Source organism: Symphodus melops (genome assembly GCF_947650265.1).
Source record: "Symphodus melops genome assembly, chromosome: 20".
In the NCBI taxonomy this organism is placed as follows: Eukaryota; Metazoa; Chordata; class Actinopteri; order Labriformes; family Labridae; genus Symphodus; species Symphodus melops.
Window position 1 is genome coordinate 6,671,237 of NC_136710.1, and position 16,065 is coordinate 6,687,301.

A 16,065-nucleotide genomic window follows, 5' to 3' on the forward strand; every position below is an offset into this window, starting at 1 on the left:
GGCGCTTCTGTTGGCTGTTTAAAGACTTTATTTTCTTTGAGTTTAACTTAAGGACGATTTATTGACAACCCCAGTAAAAGACAGAAAATCAGCTGATGTCTATTTGTATTTTTGATCATTTGACCTCTGCTTTGTTTGTGTATTTTAGGCTCTGTGTAATACAGTGGGCTTGTTAAATATAATGATGTTAATTTGATTTTGTGTTTATTATTTTTAGGGTTTAGCCGGGCCTCCTGGTAACCCTGGTGTTGATGGACTAAAGGTGAGGTTATTTAAGGGATATATAATCTATAACAACTGATCATTTTCTGGGTGTGTATTAATGAAACTAAACTAGGTCTCACAATAATGGGGGATGCTAAATAACATTTCCTTTTTTAACTAACAATGTCATCTCTCTCTGGTGAGACTTTTTTTTTTTTTTAAACAGATTTTTTTTTTTTTTTTAGCAAATCCACAATTAAATCAGGGGGAAAAAAGAGGGTTTGCAAGGGTAATATTAACCATCCTTCAAATAGGACAATTTGAAGTTTTTGGTGTCTTCGTTTTTGTATAGTTCAAAACTAATAATTTCAGATAAATTCAACAACACTTGGTGTATCCTGACTACTGCACAGCACATTACTGACAAAATAGTGCTCATGAAAATGTTCACAAAGTTCTTCCATCCATCCACACCTGAAAGCAGTTTATCTTCAAAAGGCTCACTCTAACATACTTCAAGTTTTCATTAGTCTTTGTGGCCATGTGTTGCACTTTTCATATTAGAAAAGCTCTGCCATGCATTCTGACAATTTCAAAAAACGCTTCCTTATTTGGGAGAAATCCCCTGGGCTGCGTCTCCGAGCCTTAACCACAGAAAGTACCCAGCTGCCTGCGAATCTGCTCGCACTCCCTGCTCAGCTCTGCATGTAATTCTCAAAGCCAATAAAGAAGACACAGTGCAGGTGTTTGACAAAAGAGGAAAATTGGAAACGCAGCTTTATTTCAGAACAAATAATATGAATGGTGAGAATGAATGGTGGGATGATTTGAGAGGCGCCTTCTTTTGAAATCTCAAGCACGTATTTATACACGTATAAAAGCAAAGAGGCATGTATGGCTGTAATGGGAACCAGGGTGAAGAAGTTTGATTTGGGAGTGAAAGCCATACTGACTCTTGAGACTGCAAAGGCTGAAGGTATAATTCCATACTTGTGTAAGGAGCTGGGTTTGCCAGCACCCATGAAATAGAACTCCACTGCTGTGCAGTGCAGTTATAAAACCGAATCTGTTATGGTGTGTCGCTGTCGCTCATGCAGAAAGTTTGAGGTCTGAAGCGGTACAGACTGCTGTGCTCGGAGTGGCAGGTTGACTGGCAGACATCTCATTGATCTAACGGCGAGATCCACTCAGAGGGGATGATCACTAATGCAAACCTTATCTGCGCTGGTTTACGAGTTTTTAATCAGGCTCTGTCATCATTAAGTTATACATATCATCATTATTGTCAATGACTACCATATGTGAGCTGATAGATGATACCAGATTCCATTATTTATGAAGAGTTTCGCCATTGGTGTGAAGCTAAACGGATACTCCCTCTTCACATGGATCTGACATGGTGATATTCCCACAATGCTTTGTAAAACACTGTGACAGTAAACCAAAATGAAATAAAAGTGCATCGAATCGGTTGTGTGTCCATGCGGTGGCCTTGGGTGGACGGAGGTTCCCTTGAGATCTGCCCGGTTAGAGGCAGGATTTATGTTCAGACCAGCTTTTTAGGCTGCTTGTTGCTTGCCTTGCAGTTAAGCATGGCAAATGTACTTCTCGTACTTTATACAGTAACTCTTACGAACACTTAAAGAATTAAGCATTACATTATAATATACATTTATGTTAGTAGAAAGAAGTATCTGAGACAGAGATGGGAAACAAATGCTGTTATAACGTGCATATTGACGGAGCTATTGTAGACATTCATGCTACAGCAGTGTAAGTGAAGGATTTTCCACTAGATATACGTCAGCATCACTGAACTGAAGTTTGGACTGTGTTGTTAGTATCCCAGGTGCAGTGTAAGGATCGCCAGTGCCAGAAAAACTTTCAGTTTATCTTCGTGTCTTTGTTTTTCTGCGGTTGTCGGTGATGTAAACTGGCGTCGTTTTTGAAGAGATGAAAAAATCATCACGCAGATGCTGCAGCCACACAGAGTGTTGAAACTAGGATTACTTCATGCCACCTCTGCACAGGTCATTGCTCCAATTAGGCCACAAGGGTCCTAAAAGGACACATCCATGCCTTCAATAAAAAGTTTTTCTCATGTCCAGTATTAAACTCGACTGTAAAGTGCATCTGAGTTTACATAAAAACAATATGAATCTACATTTATTAGAGCAATGCTGTTAAAGTTGTTATGATTAGGAACAGCTACTCCTCCTACAAGAGCCTCATGATGATGTGGTGGCTTTGTAACGATCTGGAGGTTAATTGTTTTTGGCAGAAGATGGACTGGGTGCAGTTTCTCAGTCGCACCACAGAAAACAATATCAGATCCAACAGTGGAGTGGCTCTCAGCAGACATGGTGTTTCTTATTTATTCATGTTCAGCACCAAACCACAGTATTTTAATCAGCTTGTTTATACTCCTTCCAAGTCGATTTAGGTTGTGTTGTATTCAGTCTGAACTCTATAGTATTATATGGCGAGTCCATTTCTTGCAACATCGGGAAAGTCGTTTTCCTGTTCCCATGATCTGTATCCATCTTCTCCTTCATCAACTTTTCAGCAAATGCACAACACCTGTGCAGCCGTGACACAACCCTTAAGGTCAGAGGTTATCTCTGGTTGGAAAAATGTGAACCTTTTTTGTAACTCCTGACCTGAAATCAGAGCTCATGTTGCAGAAACAGCACACTGAATTCAGCCACTGTGTGTGTGTTTGTGTGTGTGTGTGTGTGTGTGTGTGTGTGTGTGTGTGTGTGCGTGCGCGTGTGCGTGTGCGTGCGCGTGTGCGTGTGTGTGCTGTGCTGTCCATAGGGGGATGTTGGCATCCCAGGACTGGACGGTGTCCCCGGAGCCAAGGTCTGCTGCACACATATTCTGTGTGCTCTTATTTTTGTGAAATCATGCAGATCATATTTTTTTATTTTTTTGTTGTCATCATTACTCGTTCCTTTCCCATCAACTAAAAACTTTTTTTTGTTTGTTTTTGTTTTGGAATTACCTTCTTTTTTTCTTTTTTTACGTTTGATCAGTTTTTTGTTCCTTTGTTTACTACATAGTTGTATCATGCTTTGTTAATTCTACCCTTTGATATGTTTGCACGTTCTGTTTTTTGCCAGTATATCACTAAGAACAAGTTACTTTCTTAGCATACATCAATTTGTGTAGATCCATGTCAAACTAGAGGGTTAATATATTTCTTACATGAATTAAATACTGTTGTAGTATCTTTGACAGTAGGATTCTAGTCTGTTGATTTTGACATCTTTCTACAATTAAATGTTAAAGTTTAAAAAAACATCTTCAGTAGTCTTTCTGTCTGTCTGGGGACAAGCAGTCATAACATAAGGGAATCTCTATGATCTAACATGAATTTAACCCCAGATCCAATCTGACCCTCAGTGGCTGTAATAACTCCACTCGAGCGTTTCTGTTTTTAACACTCTGCTTTCTCTCCCAACAGGGCGAATTGGGCGAGCGAGGTGAAAAGGTAAACCACGTTTTCAGATCCCCAAACATTATTGTTCACATCATTCTTGACGTCCTGCCATGTGTTGGAGCGGCCGTCATGCTAAAGTTACGACTGACTTTGCTGTACTTCACACAATGCCAGCTTGTTCCAGCCGACTCCCTTCTGAGATTTGGCCATCAGCGAGTCAATGAGTCAGATTTTGCAACCAATTTTGGGATGAAGACAAAAATATGAACCCGAAACAACTGCTTGAGGAAAGGCAGCCTTGTTCTTTTGATTCTCTGATTCGAATGGCGCCCTTGTTCCCTGTTGTTGAACAGCAGCGGGTGGGAGGTGTGAACACTGACCGAGTCGAGGGTGACACAAGTTGGGAAGGGTGGGAGGTGATGACGGAGTGTTCTTCATCAACCACTGAACTGGCCCCAGGCTGCTGTTCTCAGCTGCTGTTTGGAACGTTTTCCTTTAATCACTTATTGCCCACAACATGCACACCTGATTAGTTCTAACGATGAGGCTTTGTAGCCATAAAGCTAACCTAGCAAACACCACTCACAGCAGCAACGCTTGTCTGCTCAGAAGAAGCTGGATGCAATAAAAACTGCATCTTGCGAGGTTGCTTTAGCATGATATCAGATACATTTTGGATTTCATTGTACATTTTTGTCTCGTCTCCAAGCAGCTGACTTTCTTGCTAAATCTTAAACAAAGGATCTTAGCTATTTACTGAGACATTTTAATTCTCAAACACCTTATATAGCATCCCTATCCTAGAGGAACAAAATGTCATCTCACTGTGTACTTTGAAATGACGATAAAGAAAACGTTAACTTGATCCCAATACTTAGGATCAAAGTTTTAAACTGCTACAGGATTTAATGTAAGAAGACCAAACCTATGAACTTAAACTGCTGATTTATTTGATAACTAAAGAGCCAGCAGGCAATATGAGGCATGTTTTTTTTTTTCTTCTGAACCTATGCTGGTAGCTATTTTTCAAACCATCGTACTAAAATGCATTTAAATAGATGGACGCTTGACGCAGGGGCTGGACCATTTTCTCGAGGTTCCTTTCTCATTTTCTCCAAAAGAACACAACATTTATCTTTTGATATAAAATCCTTGGAGCTACTCCTCTTTCTAAACTTCTCAGTGTAAAGGTTTATCGTTTATCTATATCAGAGCATGTGAATTAATCAAAAGGGAAATGATCAGTTGCTGGCCAAAGGTAACAATGACATTCACTCAAAGTGAACTTTTATTCCTACAGAAGCCAAATGTGTCGACATAAATAGTTGTTTTTGGCTTTTAGTGATAAGTAAAGAGCCAACAGGCAACTTGAAGAAACAATGGGCGCCTCAAAAAGATGAAAACTGTTTGAGAACAAAAAAGCCTTTTACAATTGGGCGATTTTTTTTTTTTAAGCTTCTGACATCATGTTTTCCCTTCAAGGACACAACCCTTACTTTAAATTCTTGGACTTCCTATTCAGTTTCAGAAAAGTAATATTTATGCAGTTATGTTCTTTGTTAAAAAAATAAATACAAAAAAAAACATGGATTCATAGAAGTGCAATAAAATCTATCTACAAAATACAAAACAAAAGTCCAAGGAAAACTTGGAGGCTACGAGAGGGCTCAAAGGTGCATTAAGGTCCAAGTATAAACTGTACGATTGTAAAAATGTAGTGGTGTAATGCTACATCATACGACTCACAATGCACAACCAAAGTTAGGATTTATGTGCTCAGTCTATACGGATGGATTGTCGGACACAACCTGAGTGCTCGCAAAATGCATGCACAGCTCAATTATCTCTCTCTCGCTCTCGCTCTCTCTCTCTTTCTGAACACTGAACTTCAATCTGCTCAGATGCTCTTAAGTGTGCAGCCCCTCACTCTCTATTCTTATTCTTCACCTTATTACCATCATCATAGTTCCCTTGCCTTAGCCCTGACATTCAATCTTTGTCATGGAGCGGGGAAGAGAAAGTTGTGAATTTTAAAAGTAAAGTTTCTGTCAGCTGATACCGGGAGTTTAAAGCACCCGCAAAACTCCCCACAGAGTGCATTACATCACCTGAAATCATTAATATTGGAACCATGTGTGATGACTGAGTTGACCATTCACCAAGTGAATGTATGTACAGTAATGGTCCTGTGTTACACTGTGCTTTTTCAAGCATCTCATGTTATTTTACAGGCGGTCAGTCACAGAAAAAAAGAAGCCAAACTGTGTGCTATATATTTTTTTAAACATATGGCAATCATGGATCTATATAAGCGTTGACACATTCTTGCAATCTATAGACTGAATATGAGCTATTTCATCACAGGGCGATATGGGTGAAGATGGGTCGAAAGGTGATATGGGAGAGAAGGTGAGTACCTTTCAGATTCTTTCTTTATATCTTGGAACTTGCACTGAGAAACAGCAGGTTGTGGCTGGAAAACATAAAAAAGTTGGCCATCTGAGAAGGTGTAGAGGAGTAGGTTAAATGCCATCAGCTGTAGTCAAGGCTGCAGAATACAGTCTTCCTGGCACTTGATGCATCCTTTAGACTTAATGTGGTCTTAATTGCTATGCTATGCTGATGCTACATTATCTGGTCGGGTGGCTCCAGTGTTAATTTGGGACCATTTATCACTGGGACAGCTTGTCAAGTTGGGATCCATTTCCAGCGAGAGGCAGAAAAGGAACTCTTCTGGTTAGATTGTTTGGAGAAGAGGGAATAGAATTCTCTCAAGTCTTTTGTTTTCTGGAAAAAATTATTTGTTCTGTCAGTTCACTGCCATCATGTCTAGAGGCAGATTTGTGTCCTCTCCAGGACTTGTCATCTGCTTTTGCTGTTTTCAAAGCAGCATTTATGAAAATGGGACACAGTTTAATTTGTATTAGATTACCTCATGACAAATTTTGGGCTTAAAAGTTGGTGTAGAGCATTTTGGAAACAAAACTATTAGGGATTTTAGTCAACTCGTCTTTGAAAATGGTTGACTCAGCCAATTCAGAAATGGCTCACACTTCAGGGAAAAGATAAAGATTCTTCCTAAAGTTGCCAACAAACCATGATATAGTTGCTAGGAACAGACAACAGAAACTAAACACGGGTTTCTAGAAACAGCGGAGATGCTGGAAGTACTGTCTTAGGCACTAAAGATAATAAATGACATAACATAATTGATAGAAACAGCAACTGAGCAGAAGCAGAGTACTCAAAATGTTGCTGCCAGTTTACTGCTGATCAGCACAGAACAACGTTGATAATTTCTCACTTTATGGGTACTCTGTTTTTTTTAAAAGACTGCCAAACACGACTTGCCAAGAAAGACAGTTTGAGGGAAACAGATGCAGGATATCATCTGTGGAGAATAAGTGAACAAAAAAAAGGAGCGGAGGGCGATAAAACTCTGCGGCTCGAGCGCTGCTTTGATCTGTTCTACCTTGGTGTCATAAAAGTGGGGAAAAAAATGTATTTTGGCTGCAGGAGCTGAAACGAAATAGGGAAATCGAGTACCAAGGGAATTCAAAGTTCTGTAGCCATTCACCTGCCATTCATTCTTCATGAACATGTGCATGTATTACACAATAAAAACAGACAGTATAATGTTATCCAGGATAAAGTGTGGATTTTTCATTAGTGTGCATAGGCTTACGTTGCCTTGTGATACTGTACATCCCAATAATTATGCATGCTCATAGAGATACACAGGATGAATTTCTCTTCACTTGCATTTTTGTTTCTATGGCGGAAGAGGACAGTGAATGTAGCAGACAGAGGAGGGAAGGGGAGAGCATCCAATTGCTTTCCAACTGAGGACCAACGTTAATAAACAGCATGCACTGCAGGGAACATGTGGTAACACAGGGTGAGAGGGGAGGCAGTCAAAGCTTCGGTTTGGTGAGCAGAGAGACCTCAGGGAGGTCGAGCAGACGAAGGAGAGAAATGGCAGCACTCGCGGTCAGACTGATCGTTCGTCTGATTCTTGGAATTGTTTTGACTGCGGGGGATCTGCAGAGTGTGAGAGAGACAGAATGACAAGACGGACACGCCAGATTACAGACATGATTTTAAACACACACAGTTAAAATCCACTGTCACATTACCAAGTAACATTCTCAAAGACACAGTCTGTAGCTACATTATGTCAAAAGTGTGAGGTCTTCATCCCCGGAATGAAAAAAAGTCAGTTCCAAATGTAAGAACACTCTGATTACAAGTAAAAACTCATAACTTTAAGGTTTGATGAGGTGAAAGTACATACGTTTGAAACTTCAGTATATTATGCTGATAAGACGTGTAACACGTCTTAATCATCAATTTCATTGAAATATGGCTCACCAGACCTTAAAATCCCCAGATTATTCCCCAAATCATATCGGTATGATAAAGGGAATAAAGCGATAGCAGATAATTATCGCCATTTAGCTTACTTTTTCGTGTTTTGACTCTAGTTTAGCGTAAAGACTACCATGTTCGCTGTGTGCAAAAGTCACAATAACAAACTGCACATGTCTAGAGTGGAGGCATTGCATCCTGTTTATTTAACTTGCACATAAACAACACTGTTAAAATGATAATTTGCCATTTAACATGTGGTTATGTATCCAACTATTTCTTGGCTAGCACCAGTAGCTTCCGCTGATTGCCTGGCAACAGGCCCTGGCCAAGACACAGCCTGGCACATAACCCTCCGAAAATAGCAACCGTCACATTGTCCAGGTCTAACATACAAAATGTATGACTTAATTAGAGAGTTTTGGTCAAGTGTTCAGAATTTGCACAACTTATGTATAATCTACAAAGTCCTACATTATTGCCTATATTCTACATAGGTCATTATTTGACAAGGAACACAAGTTAAAATCTGGTTAGCGCAATTTCTTCGATAGACGGATTACTTAATAAAGCTGTCTTCAAACGTACTGTCATATGAAAAACCAAGGGATACAATCAATGTGTTGGATCATGACATGGACAAAGCTACTTGAATGTTTTATGAGGTTGTGTGAGGTTTGTGAGTAAACGTGTATTACGTTGCACGGTGCACTATTCTTTTATAATATGCAATAATGTAGCACACGACCAGCTGTGCTGTGTTCAATAGCCATCATCAGTGTTTCCACCAGTCTCTGCATGTCCATCTCCAGCCTCATTTAAAATAAATGATTACAACAGTTAAAAGCTTTCGTTCTGAACCATTTACCTCAGATGTATTTTGCCTAAGTATTTAACTAGGTGTGAAATGAACAGTGACTCTGTTGAAAAAGTCAGACCTTTGAGATAGAAAACCTCTAAACGTTTAAAAGAAAATGAACCCAAGTAAACTGTTGAAATGGGGTTTTGGGGAACCACCAGGCTGTAAGCACTTGGCTCTGGTCGCTGTGGCACAGTGGTTGGTATAATTTTTGAATCCTGAGATCCGGTCCAAGCTCTTGTGAACTGGCTTAGTTTCAACAGTTGGCAGGGCCTTTCTGCCCTTGGAGCCAATCATAAAATGTGTTGCCTCACACAGTATACTGTATTCTCACTCATGCTGTAGATATTCAGCTGAGGCCGCTTAATGTGGTCATTCTTACTAATGATCATGATATTAAATAGGAGTCATGTTTTGAGGGCTGTGGTGACATGTCACAACTGTGTCTCGGCCGATTAATCCTCCCCATCTCATTGGGTCCCACTAAGCAAACAGCTGGAAAATAGCCTGATTTACAAAGTATACATTATGAGAATTTCATGTTATTATCTTTAAATGGCAATATGCAGCGGGTGCCTCTAATGAAGTGGATTTGTGGTGACAGCTCTCCATACTGCTCAGCTCTGTGGTTAAATCACAGACTGTGGCCTCACCAGGGTAATTGGCCCAATTGGGACGTTTCAGCACTCAGTGCCACACCTCGTGCAAGTTCACCTCCCAACTTTTCCATCTCATACCACTTCATTTGGAATAGATTAACATGTGAAAACTCTCACTTGGTTCTTGGTCCTGCTGATGCTCGTGTAAGGCCTGTCGTGACAGAAAAGTCGACGGGGTTTATCAGTTCGTCAGCAGGGGAGTGAGGTGTTAATTGCTTGTATTGCATCCCTGACACGTACTTACACATGAGTAATTGTTGCTTTTTGATTAAAAGTGTGTGAACCGGCCTGTAAATTTGTTTATATTTTTGCAATATAAGCTTCTCATGGTGTCATCCTGCTGAGTTTAATAATGGGAAAAACTCAACCATGCTTTACAAAATTCCAAAGCTTGATTATGAGCTTCAAAAGGTGAGGTCGCTTGCACTTTCTTTTTTATAGAAGAACTTAATTACAGATTTGATACATTCTTAAGCACCAAGCCTGCCAAAAAGCGACAGGTGTGAAACCAACTCTGACTTTGATGTTTGTTTTGTTCAAGCAAATATTAAATCAAGGTGCAAATGGGCGTCTGCATTACGTTGTTGTTTTGTTATATTTTCCAGGTCAAACAAAATATGACGTTCTTTGTTATGTTTATTTTTTTGTAACTTTTATTTGAACCGAGTAAATCGTTTGAAAATCTTTATTTGTTTATGAGGTAACATGAGGAACCTGTTTACGCCACTAACTAGATCTATATCTACTTCACACTCTACAGTATATAAAACATACAGGGAAAAGTGGTAATAAAAAAAGGTCCTACGTTTCAAGATAGCGGATTGAGGCACCCTTCAATATGCAACAAATCCCAGATGTAAACAGTAACACACAGTTTATTGTCAGCAAAAAGAAAATGTGGCAATTAAACGGGCCTTGTGTGCTATGCATCGTAATGACTCCCATAAAAAGCTGAGGGCGAGAAGCATTCCTTCAGCAACTTCTGAGCGCGAGGCGTATGTGTAGTCTAACCACAGTGTCCACACCAGAGCTAAAGACGCAGCCTTCTTCACCACGCTCTCTTTTCCCACCAATCGTCCATAATTACCCTCATTGGCCCCTTATTTTATGTATGTGTTCACTGTATACTGCAGAAGTAAGGCAGTGACGGGGCCTGGACTCTGGATGTGTTGATGCCTTTTTTGTTGTTCTGGGAAAAGCGATAAGTGACTTGTTCTTATTTAATACTTTACCTTAATACAATCAGAAAGGGATTTAAATTGTTGCAGTATATCTGTCAAGGCCCTTTACCCCTACACTGTTTCTTCTATATAGTGTAAGATTTCATGTCAGCAGCACTATGCAGCTGCACTCTGACAGTCTAAAAACAATGAAAGAATTCCCAGCACAGTGGTTATAAAACTGCTGTCTCAAACTTTAGTGAGAAGGTACATTCAGTGTGAGAACTGCATAGAAAGGCATACAATCTTTTTTAGTAATTGGATTCTACACAAAGCTCAGTAAATGTTGCAATTGGGAAATAATAACCTGCATTGTCTGGTAAAAAAATAAGCTTCTTTCATATTTTTCTTACTTTAATTGCAGAGAAATGTTTGCTTCTTTTGTGTGCAGACCAGTATTGTGCCTTGTAATAACCTCTTTTTGACGGTTTACAGTACATGTTGTGCGTCGCTTTGATTGCTCTTATTTTTTACTTTTTCTCAGGGAGACGCTGGCTCCTCTGCTGCAGGCATTAAGGTAAGAGCTGGTGCTGATGCTGAAGGTTTTTCAACTGTGCTCGCTGTTTCTTTAAGTTTAAACTAACTAAGTTGATATTTAGATGTTCATCAAAGAAGTTTTGAGTATCGAGCTCTGTACTAATTGGTTACACAAAGTCTCTCCTTGCATATCTCTGAGCCTAGCTCATGGATTCAACTCCAAAACTAACATTAGCTGGCTAATCTGTGACCTGTTTGGAGTGAAAAGTAACTGTCAAATCAACAACATACCTTTCATACTTTATCTAATGTATTATAGTTCTCTAACCTTTTTGTGAAACATTTTCAAATAACACTTGTTATACAGTACCTAAATAAGGCAACATTGTACTGAATATGTTGGCTTAAATGACAGTTAGCATCATCGAAGTTACTAAAGCTTCGTAATTACATTAAAACTGGACAAAAGGTCTATGAACTTCAGGAGGATTTAATGGTCAAAGTTAGCAATGCAAACTTAAAAACATGTACCTAATGCAACTAATCAAGAAATAGAGTCGAAATTAAATTTGAATATATTTTCTAGGGTGAACCAGGGGAGCCTGGACGAAGTGGACATAAGGTAATGTTTCATTTTGCTTCATATTTCTCTATACAGTAAGTAATAGATAGACAGTAGGATTTTACATTAGTGAATAAGGTGTAGCAGTTGTGTTTTTATAGCTTTAATGATATTGAAATGACAAAATTTTGTTGATGTACGTATGTTTATAATAATTTGAGTATTGATAAGTGACTATTGGAATTAAAAAAAAACATAAGGATGAATTCACAAAAAAAAACCTCTTGAAATTAGTATCTGTCTGAACATGGATTATTTGTTATTTTTCATCAATGTGACAACGCACATTTGAAATGGTTGAAAAGAAGAAGCCAAGACTGTTGTGCAAGATGAAATGGTGTGAGTTGGAACAGCAGCATTGCAAACTCATTTTTACTTACATCGGAGGCTCAGTGAGCAGAGCCGGACTCTTCAACTTGAGTTTCATTACGTCACAGTGTTCAGCCTCAGTTTACATTGACTTTGGCTCAACTCTCGCTTTGAGCCAGTGTTAGGTCCCAGGAATCAAACTCACACCTCTGGATAAAATCTTTTGGATGTTTTTTGGCTCGTTCTTTTGTGAGTTGTTCTCGAGAAAGTCAAAACCAGCCGGTCTTCCCATTAATTTTCTTTGCAGGAGTCCAACTACATCGTTTTTTCAACAATATTTTCTCGGTATATGATTTATCTCTCCCAGCCATTTTTTATACTGGAATTGACACTTTTCAAGCCAACAGAATAACTAAAAAAGATATTGCTAAATAAACAATTTCCAAAAGGAAACTAATGAAACAAGCCTACATAACAAAAGGAGCTACTGCAAAATAAAAAAAGCCATAATTTGGTGACCAGACTGCTGCAGATTGCACCACTGCGTCATCTAATTACACTTTTTAATCCCAAATGTCTCACCCCATTAATTTCCCTCCTCATTTCTGTTTTTGGACAAACTGTTTCCAAGCAGACACAAGAGCTTTAGCAAATGTCTTTCTTGTGCTGTGCTGCAAAGAAAACACTCATGGCACAACTAATTTTTTGACTGCTTAATCTTATGTCTAATTTTAGAACCATTCTGCTTTTGCTGATATATGAAAATAATATTCTCCAAAAAATGGTGACTACAAGCTTGATTTGTTTTTCTCAGTTTGGTATACTATTGGATGAGATTCAAGTGTTGAAGTAGCTCTCCTCAAGAAAGGCCCTCATTCATTATTTTTACAATGCTTTCATTAGCCACAATGGAACTTTACAGCCCTCTCTCTGATCCCAAAAGTGCTATTACAGTTGATCATTCTCGTGCCTTGCTAATCATTTATTTTTTTATATGCAATAAATACAATGGTCTTAATAGAGCGTTAAATTATCCAGAGTCAAAAATTTAGTTTTGAATGTCTCACAAAGCCATCTGATTTTTTTCCACATTTGAATCAAATGACTGCGCTTTAGTCAAAATTGCATGAAATGGCAATCTGGAGTTCTCAACTCGACAATGACCCGACCTTGGTAACGGAAAAAAAGGCCAGCTCTCGAACTCCCAGCACTGCCAAACTCTAACGACCTTGAAGCTCTCTTAAACAGCTTTTGCAACTATAATCCAAAGTCTGTGATGGTTTTTTTCCTTCCAGAAACCAGAACTTTTTGCACCTGCCCAAATCATAAAATCATCAAAATAAAAAACGTCAATGCATTTTGTGAAGGGTTGAGTGTTATAACAAGCACTAATCACGCTGTCAAGCCATGGCTGCATGAGTTGGTTTGAAAGTGCATGTGCAGAACCTTCTGCTAGCGCTTACTACAAGCAAATGACAGTCAGCACACACTAATTGACAGCAAGCCAATTTTTCAAATAACAGCAGCTTGATAGACAGAGAATACACCAATATAAGATCGCGGGTAAAGCTAATAGAACCCGAAAGAGCCGACACATGAGGCTTGACTCAGCTTAGCTTGGCCGTAACGTGTCACACTCTTCCTGTGTAGGGAGAGCCAGGACTTCCAGGGCTGCCTGGACTCCCAGGGATAAAGGTAAATGCTTTGCTGTTTTTAACCCCAGTCATACCCCCCGCTGTTGTCCATGTCCATCCCCTTCAGCCCATCTGTAGCAGACTTCAGAGCAAAGCTCAGCCGACCTATCGTCATGCCTCATGCATGACACATTAAGGTCTCATAACCATGCTTTTTCCGGCTGTGTGGGATTTGTACCTGGTTCCATCTGCGTGAGTGGCAGAGGCACAAAAATACCTGTACAGTCAGTGGTGTGAGAAATACAGAACTTTTGATCCAGATTTGCCAGAACTCAGCAAGAAAACTGTCTCATTTAGGCTTGTGAGTAGTGTCGAGGTTTATGAATTAATAATTGGGTCCCTACATTTCTGGCAACAGCTCAAGTCTCTTCTCTGAAGTGGTGTAAAGAGATTCAGAGCAAAATCTGTCAAATTCTCCGCTTGTTAAGGAAAATAAGTTTCCATTTTATTTAATCATTTAGAAGTTTTCAAAGTAGGTTTTTAAAGTTCAGATCCTAGCTTGCTTCTTTAATGTATCATAAAAATACAGCAGATGGTGAAACTATAGGCACAAAAGGCACATAATAATTTAATGCCATCCTTTGCTTGAACTATTCTAATCCCTTACAGTTAGCTTGAAAAATAACATGTGAACGCGAGGAATGCTCACAAAGGCATGAAGAGATGCTGCTTTGGATTTATTTTCCTTTCTTCATGTGCCTGTAATGTGTTGGTGGTGTAAAAATAACGACGTACGTTCTACATGTAATACACTCCTGTTTCTGCTTTAGAGGCCTGTATGCTTGATGGAGTCTAAAAACATTTTTTTTTTGCTAACGTAGCACTCATGTTCTGAGCGTTGTTCTGCTCTGCATTCTTGGCTGTTTATTCGATCGAAGTTTAAGAAGCAAGTGTCCATGACCTCTCTGAAGGCCTCGACTGCTATAGCAGGGGGAAAACTCTGGGTGCAGATGGGGAGGTTGATACAGTCCAATTAATTGAGTTCAAGAAATCACTGAATGCACACCTCACACTGGAAGAGGTGAAACGTGCAAATGCAAAACAAAACAAAAGAAGCAGGGGTTTTTTTTGCACGGAATTTAAGTGTGTGCAATGGTGAGTTTCATCAAGGTTATTGGATTTGTCTCAAAAGGCTTATACGAGATCAGGAGTAAACCTACAAGCCACTAATGATACGTTTCTGTGTGTGTTTTATGCATGTTTCAACGGGTGTGTGTGTGTGTTTGTGTGCTTGTCAATGTTTGTGCACGCATGTTTATTATTGATTCGGCTTTGCATTTTGTGTGTGTGTTTTGCAGTCATATGCAGCAAGTGAATCAATAAAACTACAAATTTGCATTCTGGGAAAATGATTAAAATGTTCTTGCGTTCAGGGTGAACCTGGATTCCTCGGCCCTCAGGGAGAACCAGGCCTTCCAGGACTCCCCGGAACAAAGGTGGGTGCCACAGTGACTAAAGTAATCTTTCATGACAACATATTCACAACAAATGTTAATTGGCTCTTGTCTATGTTGTCATTGAAATCAGTAATTCCTTTAGGCGTACGGTTTCATTAGCCAACATCATCACTTAAGCGAGGTGATTAAGGTGCTGATTCTTCAAAATGTGACTTGGAGGTGTTCATCTTGAGCTAATCCTCACATGGGGGAGCCATCAATGATAATCCATGCATTTACAATCCGGATGTATCAGACTGTCACTACATCAAACGTTAGGATCTATCTGAACAGGGGCAGCCCAGCAGACAACAGTTGATCTGAGTGTTCAGGGCTGCCGTCAAGTTTAAGACAGAAGACGTTTGAACATACAGTATTTATAAGGGGTACATTTTCAGGACATTATCCCCATCGAGATCCTGAAGGTTTATTTGCAAGTCTGGGCCATTAAGTTATCATTAGGGAGTGTTTATTTGAAGGGAGAACCAATGCCTTATTGACTCAACACTGCTGAATTATGGCCATGTCCCACTTGGTTTGAAGTATCAGCATTAAGTAGTGAAGAGATTAGGCTCTGAGTTATACCACACCCCCCTCTATGGGCTTTATAATGTCACTTCACATGGAGAAAATGTTCACAGCAGAGGAAAACAACACTGAAGGACAAAACAAGTTAGGATGCTGATGTTTGTCTTGAGGTCTCAGAGAAATAACATTTCACCTTGCAGGGGGTCACAGTCCAACAGGGAGGAGATAGTTTAGGCTCTGCATAGTC

General features: G+C 39.5%; 1 protein-coding gene across 4 annotated transcripts in view; it reads left to right on the top strand.

Moving 5' to 3' along the window:
- col25a1 (collagen type XXV alpha 1 chain) overlaps positions 1-16,065 on the top strand; it is a 136,857-nt gene that overhangs the window by 105,033 nt on the left and 15,759 nt on the right. For all 4 annotated transcript variants that reach the window (XM_079371372.1, XM_079371369.1, XM_079371371.1 and 1 more), the window contains 8 exons: positions 218-262; positions 3,022-3,066; positions 3,671-3,697; positions 6,011-6,055; positions 11,237-11,269; positions 11,816-11,851; positions 13,811-13,855; positions 15,228-15,290. In XM_079371372.1, the coding sequence (XP_079227498.1) occupies positions 218-262; positions 3,022-3,066; positions 3,671-3,697; positions 6,011-6,055; positions 11,237-11,269; positions 11,816-11,851; positions 13,811-13,855; positions 15,228-15,290 (339 nt within the window). The remainder of the gene's footprint in view (positions 1-217; positions 263-3,021; positions 3,067-3,670; positions 3,698-6,010; positions 6,056-11,236; positions 11,270-11,815; positions 11,852-13,810; positions 13,856-15,227; positions 15,291-16,065) is intronic.